The 17037-nt window shown below is 46.9% G+C and overlaps 2 protein-coding genes across 4 annotated transcripts; both read left to right on the top strand.

Annotated features, from left to right (window-relative positions):
• Nucleotides 1-640: 640 nt before the first annotated feature.
• On the top strand, nucleotides 641-6539 carry SSR2 (signal sequence receptor subunit 2). Of its 3 annotated transcripts, none has more exons than XM_083416333.1 (6): nucleotides 641-746; nucleotides 2330-2519; nucleotides 3572-3670; nucleotides 4256-4364; nucleotides 4712-4789; nucleotides 6022-6539. In XM_083416333.1, the coding sequence occupies exons 1-6, from the start codon at nucleotides 656-658 to the stop codon at nucleotides 6130-6132; spliced, it is 678 nt and encodes a 225-aa protein (XP_083272459.1). In that variant the 5' UTR covers nucleotides 641-655; the 3' UTR covers nucleotides 6133-6539. The 3 variants fall into 3 exon arrangements, with proteins under 3 accessions (XP_083272459.1, XP_083272461.1, XP_083272460.1); XM_083416335.1 differs by having other exon boundaries at nucleotides 681-746; nucleotides 2365-2519; XM_083416334.1 differs by lacking the exon at nucleotides 641-746 and adding an exon at nucleotides 849-869 and having other exon boundaries at nucleotides 2365-2519.
• A 1817-nt stretch (nucleotides 6540-8356) lies between these two features.
• On the top strand, nucleotides 8357-16320 carry LOC310666441 (cystatin-like). Its single transcript, XM_083417252.1, has 3 exons — nucleotides 8357-8647; nucleotides 11751-11879; nucleotides 15925-16320. Exons 1-3 carry the CDS (start codon nucleotides 8414-8416, stop codon nucleotides 16012-16014), a joined length of 453 nt encoding a protein of 150 aa, XP_083273378.1. The 5' UTR covers nucleotides 8357-8413; the 3' UTR covers nucleotides 16015-16320.
• The last annotated feature ends 717 nt before the right edge of the window (nucleotides 16321-17037 follow it).

The raw sequence follows: 17037 nt of genomic DNA, 5'->3' as shown, positions 1-17037 counted from the left end.
AGACCACATTTGGAATACTGTTCTGGTCACCTCCTCTCAAAATGGATATTGTTGACTTGGAAAAGGTTCAGAATAGGGTCACGAGAAGGATGGAGGAAAGATTGCAGCATTTGGGAATGGCTAGTTTAGAGAAAAGGAAAGAAACAGGTGGCATGATAGAAGCTTATAAAACTATGCAAGGACTCGATGGGCCACTGGTCTGATCTAGCAGGGCTCTCCTAATGATCTTTCGTGTTTTTTGCATATTCTAACACCAAAACATAGCTGTCAACCTTCCCCTTTTTTGCTGGAAATTCCCTTATTAAGCGCCGTTTCCATAGACTGTCCCCGGGACAGGTGAGGCTGCTGATCCCTTATTTTCGAGGCTGCTGATCCCTTATTTTCAAATCTGAAAGTTGACAGCTATGCACCAAAATAACCTGAGAGCAGGCGGTAAATGCAGGATCAGGTGCCGGTCTCTAGCAGCCACAAGAGAGGAGGTTTGCCGTTGTGCTCGTGACCTTCCTGTGGGAACCTCTCTGGTTTACCTGGGAGAACAGGATGCAGAGCCAAATGGGCCACTGGCATCCTCCAGCTTGTCTCCACATAGGTTCTTAAGCAGGTCTGAGGACTACATTTCCTAGCGAGCTCAGCGGCAACGCGAGGAAGCTACGTAATGCGCGCGCGCGCGAAAGAGAGAGGCGGGGTTCCGGCCGCGGGGAGTGCTGACTCTCCCTTCCGTTCTGCTGGCAGCTGCTGGAGCCGAGGTGGGCGAGCGCAGGAGGGATGGGAAAGCGGTCTGAGCAGGCAAAACCGGGTTTGGGGGTCTGATTGGAGGACAGCTTTGGATGAGAAAAGGAGGAGAGGGGTTTCTAGTTGGGGAAATGCAGGTTGATGGGAGGAGGGGGGTCTATTCTGCCAGGGAAAAAGGAGGGCGATTGGAACTGGGTGCTGGGTGCAAGGAGGCTTGGCAGAGAAAGTTTCATTCATTCATTGACAGCAGTTGTGTCCCATCTTCTTTCCTCCAGGAAGCTCGAGGTGGTGCACGTGTTCCCCCCCCCCCGTTTTATCCCCACAACAACCCTTTGAGGTTGGTTAGGCTGAGAGGGCAGTGAGGTCCCCCCCCCCCAGTAGTTTCATGGCTAAGTGGAGGTTTTGAACCCTGGTCTCTAAATCCTAGTCCATATTAAATCCCCACCACAACCGTGTTAGGTCGGTTAGGCTGAGAGGCAGGGACTAAGCTCAGAGTCATCCCCTTAGTGAGCTTCCTGGCCGAGTGGGGATTCGAACTCTGGTCTCTCTCAGGTCGAACACTCTGCTACACAATATTGTCTCTCTTCATGGACTGAGATTCTGGAGAGCTGCTGGCAGTCAGAATGACCACTTGGCGAGATGAACTACTGCTATTACTACTACTGTTTATTGCGTTTTTATCCCACCTTTTGCTCTGTGGTGTTCAAGGTGGCACACACCGTTGTCCCTCTCCTAATTTAATCCCCACAACAACCCTAGGCTGAGAGGGATGTTGACTGGCCCAAGGTCACCCACTGAACTTCATGATGGCCAAGTCTGGTCTGTCTCAGATCCTACTAGACTGATGCTCTAACCACTACATCACACTGGCTCTTGATGGAATCTTATTATGGGGCAATTTCTGAGCAATTGGGGAAGGGTCCTGACAGAAAAAAAAGAGAACAGGATCACGGTAGAGAAAAAAATCAGAGTATTTGGCATTCAGTTGAGGGCATCTCAACTATAGGATAAGCCTGTGGTGTTGGATTACAGGAAGCAGCATTATATGGACAAAGTTAATAAATAAAATTCACTTTGCCCAGCATTCTCTTCTGTGGCTCAGCAGTTTCCAAACATTTCCTCCCATGGGCCAGATTAAAATTGCCAAGGGTCGTGGCAAACCACATAAATCAGCTTTCTGCCTGTTGTAGCAATTGTAATTCACTGTGCTAAGATTTTGTATCGTTCTTAATTGTATTTTTACCAATTTATTTTAAGTCACCTGTTTCACTTTGGGGGCATGGCCATATTTCATTCATGTTTGAGCATGGATGCTCAAAGATCATTTATCATGGATTAGGGTTATACACTCTTCAGCCATCCCAAAACCATATTTGTTTAGAGGCAAAGTTGGGGTTCTAATCTCTGTTTAGTAAGATGGCAGTGTTTTAATTGGTGAATCAGTTAGGCCAACCGATTAAAACAAAATTTCAATTTGATTAATTTGGCAGCAGGTTTTTAAAAATAAACACACATTTAATTGCTGTGCTGATACTGTTTCCCTACCTCACATTTTAACAGATTCACTTTTTCTCTACCAAATGATATTCTTCTTCAGGTGCAACTACAAATCCATCCTCTTCTCCATTCCAGATGAAGCTGTTGATTCTTGCCGTGCTGGTTGCCACCTCCTCAGTCTACTGCGAGGAAGGGGCCAGGCTGTTGGCCTCCAAGTCCCTATTGAACAGATATGCCGTCGAGGGCCGGGATCTCACTTTGCAGTACAACATCTACAATGTTGGCTCTAGGTAAATCCCTCTTAGGAAAGGCTGATGGTATCTTAATGCTCTTTCTATGGAGTTGCCTTTGAAAAGCTGCAGCTGGTGCAGAATGCTGTGACCAGACTGGAGCGGGTTGCAGGAAGCAAGTTATTGTCTTGTCACTGACTACTAGTCTGTTTCCGGGGTTATAACCTATAAAGCCCTCTAGGGCTTTGGCCCAGGCCACCTCCCTATATGAACCTTGGGAGTGCACCTTCAACGTCAGGTGCATGGCTGGTGGTGACCCAAGAGAGAGGCTTCTGTGTGGCTGCTCCCAGATTGTGTAATTCCATCTCAAGAAAGGTTAGACTGGTTTCCTTTTTGTTATCCTTTGGCTGGCAGGCTACGACCTTCCTGTTCAGTTGGACCTTTGGAAACTAAGGCACAGACAATGCTGACCACTGGGCTGCTATCAGGGCAAACTGTACTTTTAACTGCTGGTTCTAAATGTGTTTTGTTGTATTTTTAATTATTGTTTTTTGTTTGTCTTTATTACATTGTATTTTGTAAAATTTTTCAAATGTTGGAAGCTGTCTTGAATTCCAATTTGGGAGAAAAATTGAGTACAAATGCATTAAATCATCATCAATATTTCTCTACCATCTTATAACTTTTTAAAAAAAGTTACTTTCAATTTTTTTTAAATACTGGTAATCATTAAGGTGACTTGGCTAATCAAAAATTAAGCCACTGTCAGCTGCATATTGGTGGCACCCTAGCCCTTATCTCCAGGTGCCTCCTGCCATTGGTCCATGATGTAGGTGTTAAAGAATAGCATTTGGGAATAAGATGGATTGCTGTGGCACCTACATACCAGACGTCAGGGACCTACCCTCTGGGAAGGGCAGGACACCCTTTCCATCTCACAATACAAATCATCTGCCAGGGTGATCAAGGTAGTTTTAGTTCCAAACTCAGGTGGTTGGAAGACAGATTGGAAGTGATCCAGGTAAGGGTCCCACTACCCCACACACCCGGCCTTCAAATGCTGTCTTGCTCCTAATACTGTTATCCCCATCCTTTTATCTGCTGGCATAAAGTGCTGCCTTAGAGGTGGAGTTGTCGGACGACTCGTTTCCTCCTGAAGACTTCGGCATTGTTTCTGGGATGCTCAATGTCAAGTGGGACAGGATCGCACCGTATCCTTTTTTTTGCACAGTGTGTGGCGGGGTGACAGTGGCTCTTTTTAGACTCTTTAGAGTCATAAGAACAGTAAATCAGCCTGCTGGATCAGACCAATGGCCCATCTAATTGATCAACCTCAGTAGTTTTAATTGGATTTGGAATAAATGTGCAGTTAAAGTTACTGTGTTGAGTTTTGTTGTGTTATTACCTTCCTTACTGGGTTGTGCAAGCCACTATTCTGAATGCAGGTAACTCACCACTAAATCACCTTTAACTTGTGTGCATTCAGCTTTATGCATTTGACAAAAATAAAAAGGGGGCAGGCACTATAATGCTTTTTCTAGGATAGAGTAGGGACATTGGGAATAAGTTTATGGAACTATTGGGGCAGGGCCCCGCAAAACGTTTGGGTTTAGATCTTAAGCCTCAACAGGCCCTCGGGATTGTCCCTTATTTATCTTGAAGCACTGAGCAAGCATTCAGTGTTACAGGCATGAGCAGTAAGACCCAAACCACCCCCGGTCTCTTCTCCCGAAAACCCCCTCTCTTTCCTTTCTGCTCCCGCGACACAGTCTGCTTCCTTAGCCACTGTCGCTCAGTGCCAGCAACGTGTCCCACACGGTGGTCCTGAGACCCCTGAAAGCCGGCTACTTCAACTTCACCTCGGCCACCATCACCTACCTGGCGCAGGAGGGGGCCCAGGTGGTGGTAAGTAGCAAGAGCCTTGGGTGGAGCCTGGGGTCTGCGGGGGCCCATAGGCTTTGGCTCGGCTCACAAGCAAAGGCATTCTTTGTAGTTACCACTGACCCCTGCCTTTCTTGAGTCCTATGACTTGTGCTGGGAAATTTCGGGAGGGGGTATGTAATGGGAATTGTAGTCCAAAAGCAGCTAGAAACCCAAGTCTGGGAAACCCTGGGTTAGAATTTTGTGGTGGTGGTTTAACAAGGAGACCTCTCATGACTACAAGCACCATGGCCCTTCAGGGGAAAAGGCAGGGTATAAATAAATATATAATAATAACACACACAAACCCCCTCAATTTTCTTTCTTTTCAGGTGGGCTTCACCAGCGCTCCAGGGCAAGGGGGGATCCTCGCCCAGCGAGAATTTGACCGGAGGTTTTCGCCACACTTTGTAAGTAAATAAAGCAGTGCTGTCAGCCTGCTCCACTACAACACAGGGGGCATTAAAAACATAAGAGCCTGATGGATCAGGCCAGTGGCTCATTTAGTCCAGCATCTTGAACTCACAGTGGCCAACCAGACCGGAGCACAAGGGCACTTCCCCCTCCTGTGGCTTCCAGCAGCTTCCATTCAGAAGCATTGCTGCCTCTGACGGTGGTGGCAGAGCATAGCCTTTATGGCTAGCAGCCATTAAGAACAGGTAGGCAGCCGTGTTGGTCGAAACAAAATAAAAAAAATCCTTCCAGTATCACCTTAGAGACCAACTAAGTTTGTTAGTGGTATGAGCTTTCGTGTGCATGCACACTTCAGAAGTATATACTTCCGGGTTTCACCGCATGTGCAGAAGCGCTCAATCACATTGCACGCATGTGCAGAAAGGTGCCTCCAGTTATGAAGTTTTCGGGATGCTGCCGGGCCTCCGGAATGGATCCTGTTCGTAACCGGAGGTACCAGTGTATTATTTATGTTTGTTATATTATCACTGTGCTTGTGTTTTGGAACACTATAATAGAATCATCACAGTCACTGCTTTTGACTAGCACAGTGGTTCCCAGACTTTTTCAGGCCACCATCCCCTTGGTTCCATAAACTAATCCCCAGTGTCCACTACTCTACTCTATAAAAAGCATTATGCAGAATACAGTGGTACCTCAGGTTAAGTACGTAATTCGTTCCGGAGGTCCGTTCTTAACCTGAAACTGTTCTTAACCTGAAGCACCACTTTAGCTAATGGGGCCTCCAGCTGCAGCCTTGCTGACGGAGTATGATTTCTGTTCTCATCCTGAAGCAAAGTTCTTAACCTGAAGCACTATTTCTGGGTTAGCAGAGTCTGTAACCTGAAGCGTATGTAATCCGAGGTACCACTCACTGTAGTGGTGTTCACAACCCACTAAAGAGGATGTGTTACTAACAGCTAGTTGCACATCTGTTCAAAATCTAGTTTAAACCATTTAGTTTAATGACCTCAACAGAGTTGATGAACTTGATCATGTGATGCCAGCTTTTCAAAGTCTGATAGCCATTTATACCTCCAGCTGCCACACCCCTTTACCTCTGTAATCCCACTGCTTCCCAGGGGGTGCTTCCTCCCTCCACCCTTTGGAAACCACTGAACTAGCATAATGAACTTGTTGAATTGAAACGGCTAATCATTTTCCCTTCACCTCCTTTTCTTTTATAAAGCTGGATTGGGCAGCCTTTGGGGTCATGACGCTCCCCTCCATCGGCATCCCTCTGCTCCTCTGGTACTCGAGCAAAAGGAAGTACGACACCCCCAAGAGCAAGAAGAACTGAGCTGCGCCAGGTGGATTGTGTTCCCCTCTGCGGTTCTAGGGGTACTCGGGAGCGACAGCAGAGCAGCCAGTGTTTCCAAAAAAATTGGGGTGTTGCTCTTCAAGAAACAGCTGCCGTAAAAAGAAAAACCAACCCATCCGTGAATTAAAACAGGCCCCACATTTTCTGCCAGCCCTCCTAGCCATTCTGCCGAGGGATCCGTCCAGCCTCAGTGACGGAGGTTCCACCCCTCTTCCTTCTCTGCGTCAAATCTGCTCTTCTTGGCCACAGGAGGGCACTAGAAGGAAGGGGAAATATCAGAGCCCTAAGCGTGAAGAATTAGATAATCTGTCAGAGAAATCTGTTGTGCCTCAGAATGGTGTGCGCGTGTGTTTTTTTATCATGGAAAATAAAACACAAACTTTGAATCTGCTGTGATTTCTTTTCCCTTAGCACAAAAGCAGGCCTTCTCCTACCTCTGGTGCCAGTGCCAGTGAGAAGGGAGGAGTTGTCGTTCAAAACATCTGTAGGGAACCAGATGGGTGGAAAGGCATTGGCACCGTCATGTTTTGAAATGGGGGCACTGAACAGAAACAAATGGCACTGTTTGACCTGCGTCAGGTTCTGTAAAATACATGCAGGCCCAATCCAAAAGGATATTACTGCATTTTTCCATGTATAAGATGACCCCTGTTTTTTTGAACCCAAAACTGAGAAATGAAGAAGGCCCCGGATGCACTTTTACTCGCAGTGCTCTGTTGGTGCCCTTAACCTTGCGCAGTTTGCGGCACCTGGTACTTGTGTGTGCATGCACGAGAAAGAGCAGCACATGCAGCTGGGAAGGGGGGAAGGAGAAGAAGGAGGCAACACTTGTCTGGTGGCGGAAGCAGCCGCGGGAAGATCAAGGAAATACCATATTTTTCTGGTATTTAGCAAAAACTGTCCTATACATGGAAAAATAAGGTATTTAAATTATAAGGTTGCTAACATTGCTAACAAATTTAAAAGGAATGAAAAACAATACTTATTTTCAAGTCCCTTAGAGCATTGAGTCTCCAATCTTTTCAGAGCAGGATCCTACCATTTTCCTAAATAGGCATTTTAGGACCCACTTCTCAATTTTTTAAAATAATCTTTATTAACGATTTTATTGGATTGCAAAAGTACATGCATTGTCTCTAATTTCAGGTTGTAGAGTCTTTTCTGCAAATCTGTTGCGCTCAATATTTGCCTGGTCTGAGTGCTGCTCTAGTGACACAGATCAGATCCAAGTGGAAGGTTTAAAGCACACGCAAGACACATTTAAAACACAGAATACTGGGAATAATAGCTTGTTCTGGCTGCTGGGGAACAATCTGAGTGCGAAACTACAGTTGCCAGGATTTGGGGGGAGGTAAAAGGACCCCTGACCATTAGGTCCAGTCGTGGCCGACTCTGAGGTTGCGGCGCTCATCTCGCTTTATTGGCCGAGGGAGCCGGCGTACAGCTTCCGGGTCATGTGGCCAGCATGACTAAGCCGCTTCTGGTGAACCAGAGCAGTGCACGGAAATGCTGTTTACCTTCCAGCCAGAGCGGTACCTATTTTATCTACTTGCACTTTGACGTGCTTTCAAACTGCTAGGTCGGCAGGAGCAGGGACTGAGCAACGGGAACTCACCCCATTGCGGGGATTCAAACCACCGACCCTCTGATCAGCAAATCCTAGGCTCTGTGGTTTAACCCACAGCGCCACCATGCACTTTAGATGTGTTTTACATGTCTGGTGTGCATGCACAGCACAGGATCTTCCAGAAACAGCTGCCTTTCCCAAACCTGGTGCCCTCTAGTGGACTACAAGTCCCACCAGAGTCCAAATATCTGGAAGGCACCTGGTTGAGGAAGGATCCTTTATATTTGCGCTGCTTTGAATCTGAATCAGTCACCTCCGGTCAGGCTTCAACTCAGAGGTGACCCACCAGCGAAAGATCAACGCCGTCCTCTGCACTGCCTACTCAAAAGGAAGCCCCACGCTGCTTAGTGGGATTCACTCCCAGCTAAAGGCGCGCTCTGGCGTGCTCTGGTCCATGGGGTCACGAAGAATCGGACACGACTAAACAACAAAAGGCGCGAACATTCCCACGGCGCGCCTGCGTCTTTCCACCAGCGGGAGCAGCCCTCCCCAGGAGTGGGCGTGGCTCCGCGCCTTACCTGTCCTTTCAGGCTTCCGCCTCCCGCGTCGTTGATTGGCCGGCTCCGCGGCGTGGGCGTGGCCTCGGCCTTATATCAGCCTAGGGCCGCGCTCACTTCCAGCTCATTTTCAGCAATGGCGCAGTTGTGCTCACCTGTCGCGATGCACATCTCCTCTTGCCTTGGGCTGCTGTTCTTCCTCCCGGTGCTGTTTGCGGGAAGCATCGGGATGCCCGGAGGCCTGGCGCCTCGCTCCGTCTCGGATCCCGACGTGCAGAAGGCCGCTGCCTTCGCCGTGGCTGCCTACAACCAGGCCAGCAACAACATGTTCTATTGCCGGCAGCTGAGCATCCTCAAGGCGGAGAGCCAGGTAAGGACGCGGGGGGCTTGCAAGAAATTCTTGTGGCCCCCCCTAAAACTTTTTTTAAAAACCACTTAACCTCTCTCTTCACACCAGCCTGGCGCCCTCTTGCTGTCTTGGCCTGTCATTAGCCTCCAGCCCACAGTCGAAAACATCCGAAAGTGCGCAGGCTGACATAGAGAAGTAGCCTAGTCGTTGAAGGAAGGAGGGCCTCGGGGGTGGAGAGGGGAATGGGAGGTCTGTAACTCAGCCGTAGAGCATCTTTCTTGCGAGTAGAAGGTCCCAGATCATAGCTGTCAACCTTCCCTTTTTTTGCGGGAAATTCCCTTATTCCAGCGCCGTTTCCCGCTGCTATCCCGGATTGTTAGATATCCCGTAGACTGTCCCCGGGACAGGTGAGGCTGCTGATCCCTTATTTCCGAGGCTGCTGATCCCTTATTTTTGAGGCTGCTGACCCCTTATTTTCAAATCCGAAAGTTGACAGCTATGTCCCAAATTGAAAAGCAGAGTGCAAGTTGTCATTTATCTGCCTTGAATGCAGAAGATCCCAGGTTCAGTCCCTGGCATGCCTAGGTAGGGCTGGGAGAGACAACCTTCCTCCCGCCGCCTGAAATGCTGGAGAGTCATTGCTGCCAGTCAGTGTAGACAATAATGGGCAAGATGGATGAATGGTCTGTCGGTTTAAAGGCAACTTCTTAAGTTCCTGGAAGCTGGGGGTGGAGGGAAGAGAATTGAGATGGGTTGACACAGTAGGAGAGAGAGAGTGTGTGTGTGATGGATTTTTTGTAGGGGGGAGGAGTCCCAAGAAAAGGACAGGATTGGAAATCATGGCTCCTTGTGAAGTGTCACGGACTGCTAAATGTCCCCAGGCCAAGTGGCAAGCTGAATAAATGCATGATGTTCTGGCACGTGCTGTAGACTAATGATGTGTACATACAAACACTCATTTTAAATTCAGTTTTCTTAAATGCTTCAGTGTGAACCTAAGTCAAGCAAAAGGTTAAACACTCAGCCCCCGCCCCCCAGCTAGAAAGGCTAAAAAAATCTAGGTAGGTAGTCTGGGCTTTCTTTCCCCCACCATCCCTGGGGGAAAATGGCACTGGGAAGTCTAGGGTCCTGAGACAAAAAGGAACAAGGTAGTCCTCATTGAGGGTGAGGATTGTTGAGGTGCAGCGTGTGTTTGCAGAGCAGGAAGTAAGAGGTACTTGTTGAGTTGAAATAAATGACAGATGAGTGACAAGTGTCATACGGGAGGCATCTCTCGAGCATGTCTCGGAGAGTCCCTTTTATTGAATATTACAGCATTGCCACGTATGTGCTTGTTGCTGATTGGTTAACACAAAGACAAAGCAAGGGTTGCATATAGGCATTAATCATCAATAGATTAAAGGTTGGGAAAGGAACACAGAGTTGGACAGGTATGAAAACTAATGATTGATATACTCCTTATTAAACTAATGATTGATATAGCAAAACTTAAAAGGGCATAACCATTGCATTCATAGATGTGGTCAACCATGCATTAAGAACAGGTCAAGGTAGAATATTTCATGAACTTAATATGAAATGAACATTCTAGGGTGGGTGAGCACGGAATGCTTCAGCTCAGAACGGTTTGTCAAACTCATGTGCAGAAACAAAACTTCCCATCAGGTACTGAAAAAGATTCAGAGGTAACATTACTTATTTATGGCAACTCCTGTCCTGCCTTTCAGGATACCCCCCCCCCCCAGGTGGCTTGCAAATACATTCCCAGAAAATGCAAACTCATATTAGCATATTAAAAAGCAATTGGGTTCCGAGTTGGTGATAGAAAAGGAAGTGATGGCCACCCATTTTGATGGCTTTGAAAGAGGATTGGACCAATTCACAGAGGCTGTCAATGGCTATTTGTCATGATGGCTATTCTCTACCTCTGCAGTCAAAGGCAGTACAGTGGTACCTCTGGTTACGTACTTAATTCGTTCTGGAGGTCCATTCTTAACCTGAAACTGTTCTTAACCTGAAGCACCACTTTAGCTAATGGGGCCTCCCGTTGCTGCCGTGCCGCCGCCACGCGATTTCTGTTCTCATCCTGAAGCAAAGTTCTTAACCCAAGTTATTATTTATGGGTTAGTGGAGTCTGTAACCTGAAGTGTATGTAACCCGAGGTACCACTGTAATACTTCTGGACACTGCTTGCTGGACACAAAGGGAGAGTGCTCTTGTGTTTGTGTCCCTGCTTGCATCTGGGGTATCTGGCTGACCACTGTGAGAACAGCATGCTGGATTGCATGGGGCATCGGCCTGATCCAGCAGGACTCTTTTCATGTAGAACTGAGCACATGGTTCGTTAAATGACACTAACCTTTAATTGCATCTGTTTACATCAATCTATTTCCTGCCTCTATATCTCAATCAAATGTTTATTCGGCTTTATGCCCATATTGGAACACAACACACAGAACAAAACAAATCAAATAAAACAGCGGACTCGTACAAATCACACATAGTATAACACCGTTCACAACTCACAAGGACATATATTAGCCATTATAAGAAAAGTTTAAAATTAAGGTTAAAAATTTTAAGCACTACACTAAAATCAATATCTAATGTCATTATAAAAAATTCTTATAGCTATCAATAATCAGCTAACATTCCATTCCGTCTCTTATACGAGAGGACGGCTGTTAGGAATTTAGCAACCTGTAGGGTAATATAAGGATCCACATCTTGAAGTACCCAGGCAAGCTGTAGGTCTACTAGTTTGCCAGCCATAGGCTGGATTATGGAGTTTAGTATGCTGGCACGGGCTGAGCTGTACAAAGGGCAGATAAACATAACATGATGAAGAGATTCAGATGTTTTCATTTCACAAGCACACATTGAAGGGACTTGGCCCTTGGAAAATCTATGTCTCAGCACGTTTATTGGAAAGACATTGAACCTAGCTCTAATGAAGGCATAACGGTGAGACGCGGCCATAAGCGATGTTAAATAGGACGGAGCGCGGTAGATAGGGGTTATCTATATCTCTCTCTCAATATATATATATATATATATATATCTATATATATATATATATCTTGCATTACTCTGCTAAATGTCAAATGCCTAATTTGTTTTCCAGGTGGTGGAGGGCGTGAAATACTACTTGACTGTCGAGTTGGTGAATACCCTGTGTGAGAAGAAGGGAGGGTCAAACCTGAGTGCTGAGGACCTCCAGCGCTGCAGCCTGCCCTTGGAAGGAGAACAGCAGGTGAGACTAGGAACCAGATGTGTTGACCGGGGACCTCACAGCTTCTTGGTGTTTATTCAGTGATAAGAAAGGCTGGGTTCTCCCTGTACAACACAGTTTAAAACTGCCATAAATGGAGCAGCTTTGATGGTGCGACTTTCCAGCCCTTCATGCAAACAGCCTTAGGAATTTGTGAATATCCTCAGTTTTGTTGAGTAATCCCAATATAGAGTAATAATTCCCTGAACAGCCTGGTGCTCATCTGGTGATCTGGACTACAGCTTCCATCAGCCACAGCCAGCTGTGGGATGCTAGAGCTGATGAGAGCATAATAATGGTTATAATTATTAATTGCCCACCTTTCACCCTTAGTTCCCAGGGTGGGTTACAACAGTTAAAAGACAATATTCTACCTAACTGGGTGAGCTTGCCTGAACAAAGTTGTTTTTAGCAGGCACCAAAAGTGATATGGTGATAGCCTCTGCTGATGCCATTGAGCAGGGATTTCCAAAGTGTTACGCTACCACACTAAAAGATTGATTTATTAGGAATGCAAAATGAGTATTCTGTGTCACCTGTAACAGTGCCAGTTCCACAGATCAAAGTAGTTGACCGGGCATATATGGGGTAAAGCAATCTCACAGGTAAACTGGTCCTAAGCTGTTCAGGGCTTTATATACTCCAAGTAACACTCTGAACCTGGTCCGGTAGCAAATCGGCAAGCAGTGTGGGTCTCTGAGCATAGGTGTTAATAAGCTGACAGGGTCAACTCCTGTTAGTGCAGAATGCTGCAGCACAATTTCTAACTGCAGCTTCTGGTTCAAGCGTAAGGGAAGCCCCACATTGCGGCCACTCTGTGCCTAGCATTCCCCACTGCCAGCAAGCGCATGGGAATCTGCCTTAAGCAGAATCAGACCCTGGGTCTGGGTGCCCCATTGCTGTCGATGCTGAGTGGCAACAGCTCTCCAGGTTTTTCAAATGGAAATGGGTATTTCCTAGTCCTGCCTGGGGATGCTGAAGAATCTAACCAGGGAACTTTCTGCTTGCAATGCAGATGTCCTGGCACTGAGCTGCAGCCTTCCTTGTGCAGAATGTAACCTTAGGCCTATTTCACCTGCCTGGTCGGTGTCGGATTAGAGCATTATATAAGTAGTGTTTATCATGTGCTAAGAATGTTGTGAGGAACGCCTTCCTGTGTTTAATGACTAATCATTGTAAATAAGCAAGAGGCAGCTTCTCTTGTTGAAACTGGCTGCCAGCCAGCGGTTTAATCTTCCTGTCATTTCCACAGTTATGTTTGTTCACACCCTGCCTTTTCCCCTGATGGAACTCAAGGCAGCTTACAGATAAAAATAAGAACCGCTAAGAAAAAGCAATCATTAAAAAAAGTAAACATTGGTGGAATGAAAACTATTGTTGTTTAGTCGTTGAGTCGGGTCCGACTCTTCGTGATCCCATGGACCAGAGCACGCCAGGCATTCCTGTCTTCCACAGGAATCTTCCAATCTTCCACAAGAATCTTCCAATCTATTTTGTCATTTATATTTTTAGCGTAATGAGCTAAACACATAATGGCTGGCAAATATAGCTCAGACAAGAGGGAGACGAGGATTTTACAAGGCCAGCAGCTCAAATGCCTGTAAAGAAAAAATGGGTCTTGATACATGTTTTTGGGTGACCCCTGCCCCAAATATGGTCTGTGTAAATAGCTCACCAGCTGGACTGACTGAAGATGTTCTGGGGGCTGTATTAGCAAATTGCAACTCTACATCACTTTCTGCTAACAAAGCAAGTCAAGTCAAGTCAAGTCACCAGCAAGTTCTCCTTCACAACAACCCTGCTGTGTTGTCCTTGAATAAGCTTCTGTTCATTTGTGAAGGAGAGCTGTCTCTGGTTCTGTGTCCCCTAATGGTTCCCAAAGCTTCTTGCCCCATACCATCAGAATTCCACTTCCCCCCAAATGGCAGTGCTTAATTTTTCCATGGAAAATTTGACATTTCGTTGGCTCAAGAAGGACAATTAATGGACGCAGTTAATTACAGGTGCAAGATTAGGGAACCAGCTTTGCTTATTCGATACAAGGAAAAGAAACATTGCTAAATTAGATCATGCTCCAGGGCGTCAGAAACCGTTCCGATGCAAATCGGCACAATTAGGAATCATTTTCAGTTTGGAGTTTCCCAATGAACCCTCATTGCTGTGCCTGAGAATCACCTCTGTACGCAGCTGGAATGTTTGGGGAAATGTTCTTGGTTGGTCTGAAAATCTGCAATGGGGCAATGAGATGGAATCTCCAAGCCTGCTGCACTACGAGAGGCAACAAGGACAGTTTGGTGTCTCCCCCCCCCCCCCCAACTGTGCCTCTGATGAGTGGCAGCTTGAATGTGTGCAGACCAGGCAAAGGGGCATGTGCTCTCTTGCTGCAAATACGTTCTGAGGTTGACTCCAGATAACCCCAGATGGAAGCAGGGTCCCCAGCTATAGTTGTATTGGTGCAAAATGCGTCATGTTGGTGCTGTGTTTAATCTGAGCTGAGGCTCCCTCTGCCTTAACCCTGTGTATCTATTGACGAAGCAACAGAGATGCGAATCTTGTGAGTGTGTATGAAGTTCATTTGACTTGCCACTGACAGGCCCAGCTGACTACGGCATCATTGGGGTTTGAGGCATCCAGGGATGAGACTCTTGCACTGACCTCTTTCCTGTCTCCTCCTCACGTTCTCTGACCTGGAAAAAACGTGGGAGTGGAACGTGGCATGTCTCAAGTGATGCACTAAAGGCACTGGCAGGTCTATCCTGAAACAGGTTCTGCTTGTCTTGGAAATGTTGCCTGTGCAGTTTCTGAGATTTCAGAAGAAATCCCTGTGACCTCTCCAGGGAAGCTTCTTCCTGAGAGCAGGGAGGAAGCAGCCTTGCACATTGCATTCCTATTTAGTGAGGACACGTCATTGCACAAAAACCCTCCAGTGCTTCTGCCTTCTTGACCAACTTTTTTAAAAAACTGTTCTCTTTATTCATGAGGCTCTTGCTAGAACAAGGTTGTCTAGAATCCGTGTTCCCATGACGAGCCATTTCCACACCGGGGCTGGTTCCCAATTCTATGCCACTCTCCTGCTCCTGGCCCAAAGCGAGTTCACAATAATGCCTTCTTTGCTCTCTTTGAGGCCTAGGCTGTTGAATGTCGATGCTTCCGTATTTCAGATAGACTGCTCCTGTTCCAGGCCTCTCTCCTATTCCCCCACCAGAAATGTTCGGCAACTGTGACTGGGCTGCGTCTGTGGGAGAGTTTATCCTGCAAGTTCTTAAAGTATTGGAAAGCCTGTGCTGTAGTATCTCAGAGTGCAGGGCTTTTAGGGTGGCTGTGCTGCCCCTGTTCAGTGGAATAGCATCCTTGTCAAGATATAACAGGGCACCCACAATCTGCACTTTCTGGAAACGGCTGGAGATATTTTTGCTCTGCCAGGCTTTCCCTGCTGGATAAAGGATCTTTCCCACATGTGTTCATTTGTTGGGGTTTTAATTTTGCATTAAATGCGTTAGCTGTTTTGCGTTTTTAACTGTTTTTTATAATGCAAATTGCCTTGAAAGTGGTTTAGAAGGTGATTAATGAATCAATTAGGGACGCGGGTGGCGCTGTGGATAAAAGCCTTAGCGCCTAGGGCTTGCCGATCGAAAGGTCGGCGGTTCGAATCCCCGCGGCGGGGTGCGCTCCCGTTGTTCGGTCCCAGCGCCTGCCAACCTAGCAGTTCGAAAGCACTCTCGGGTGCAAGTAGATAAATAGGGACCGCTTACTAGCGGGAAGGTAAACGGCGTTTCCGTGTGCGGCTCTGGCTCGCCAGAGCAGCGATGTCACGCTGGCCACGTGACCCGGAAGTGTCTTCGGACAGCGCTGGCCCCCGGCCTCTTGAGTGAGATGGGCGCACAACCCTAGAGTCTGTCAAGACTGGCCTGTACGGGCAGGGGTACCTTTACCTTTACCTTTAATGAATCAATTATAATAATCCCCCCCACACTTAGCTCTAATTGTCTGGATATTTTTCTCTCTCTCTCCTTTTCCCTCTTTCCAGAAACAAATCTGTGAGTTCCACGTCTGGTCCCGTCCATGGCTCAGTGACACGCGACTGACACACATGAGCTGCAGAGCCGCCAGTTCCTGAACGTCACGCCTGGGGGTGACTCAAATGGACCTCGGCTTCCCTGCTGCCTGGATGAACTCAGGCCAAAGCATCATTCCTGGGGGGCCAGTGCAAGCTTGAAACTACCTACCCCACTCCTATCTCAAGAATGGGAAATCACTATTTTAATTCTGAAATCACATTTCCCACATTTCTAAAATTGCACTGGGGCTTTTCTACCATGCCTCCAAATATACTCCTCCTCTCTTTGTTTTGATGGTCTTGTAGACCTCTTTTTTTCTTTGTAACTTGGTGATTCATCCCAATAAATGTATAACTTGGTCAGTGTTCGGGTGTTATTGCTTTTTTCCTTTTAACGAGCTCATTTTCACTTTCCTGCACAGAATTCCACCACCTAAAGGACTCCATCCATTGTATTGAAAAAATTCCACATTCCTTCTGTTATCTACCTATATGGGAATGAAATTAAATTCTTGGAAGTGGGTCATCAGACAAGTGTTTTGAGTTTGCAGTACATGCCAAGGTTGAACATTGCCGGTGTATGAGCTCTCCCCCTCCCCAGTCCTGTTTGTTTTAGTTCATTTGCTTCCCACTTTTTGATCCAAGGAACTGACGGTGCCAAACATAGTTCTTCCCCGTCCTACAACAACCCTGTGAAGTAGGTTAGGCTCAGAGGCAATGACTGGCCTATGGGCACCTAGTAAGCATCATGGTTGAGTGGGGATTTGAACCCTGGTCTTTCCCAGGTCCTCATCGGATGCCGGAACCCAGCCTTTCTCAAACTTGGGTCCCCAGAGGTTGTTGGAATTAAATCTCCCATCATCTCTGACCACTGGCCATGTTTGGCATTGTAGTCAACAGTCAGGAGTCCCAAAGTTGAGAAATGTTGCCTAACCACTGCTGAACATGAGTCAACAGTGTGATGCTGCAGCAAAACAAAACAAACAACAGTAATGGAATTCAAGGCTGCGTCAACAGAAGCAGAGTGTCTAGTTCGAGGGAAGTCCTAGTACAGTGGTACCTTGGTTCTCAAACGCCTTGGTA

The sequence above is a fragment of the Podarcis tiliguerta genome (assembly GCF_965153285.1).
Source record: "Podarcis tiliguerta genome assembly, chromosome: 16".
Lineage (NCBI taxonomy): Eukaryota > Metazoa > Chordata > Lepidosauria > Squamata > Lacertidae > Podarcis > Podarcis tiliguerta.
This window is presented reverse-complemented; position numbering and strand designations above follow the sequence as displayed.

What these genes read in the sequence shown, in the direction of transcription:
- LOC310666441 (XM_083417252.1), top strand. Translation starts at nt 8,414, where the DNA reads ATGGCGCAGTTGTGCTCACCTGTCGCGATGCACATCTCCTCTTGCCTT. An exon ending in TCCTCAAGGCGGAGAGCCAG is followed by an intron (nt 8,648 to 11,750) that starts GTAAGGACGCGG and finishes TTTGTTTTCCAG; the next exon opens with GTGGTGGAGGGCGTGAAATA. An exon ending in CCTTGGAAGGAGAACAGCAG is followed by an intron (nt 11,880 to 15,924) that starts GTGAGACTAGGA and finishes CCCTCTTTCCAG; the next exon opens with AAACAAATCTGTGAGTTCCA.
- SSR2 (XM_083416333.1), top strand. Translation starts at nt 656, where the DNA reads ATGCGCGCGCGCGCGAAAGAGAGAGGCGGGGTTCCGGCCGCGGGGAGT. An exon ending in ATCTACAATGTTGGCTCTAG is followed by an intron (nt 2,520 to 3,571) that starts GTAAATCCCTCT and finishes GCTGGCATAAAG; the next exon opens with TGCTGCCTTAGAGGTGGAGT. An exon ending in GGAGGTTTTCGCCACACTTT is followed by an intron (nt 4,790 to 6,021) that starts GTAAGTAAATAA and finishes TCTTTTATAAAG; the next exon opens with CTGGATTGGGCAGCCTTTGG.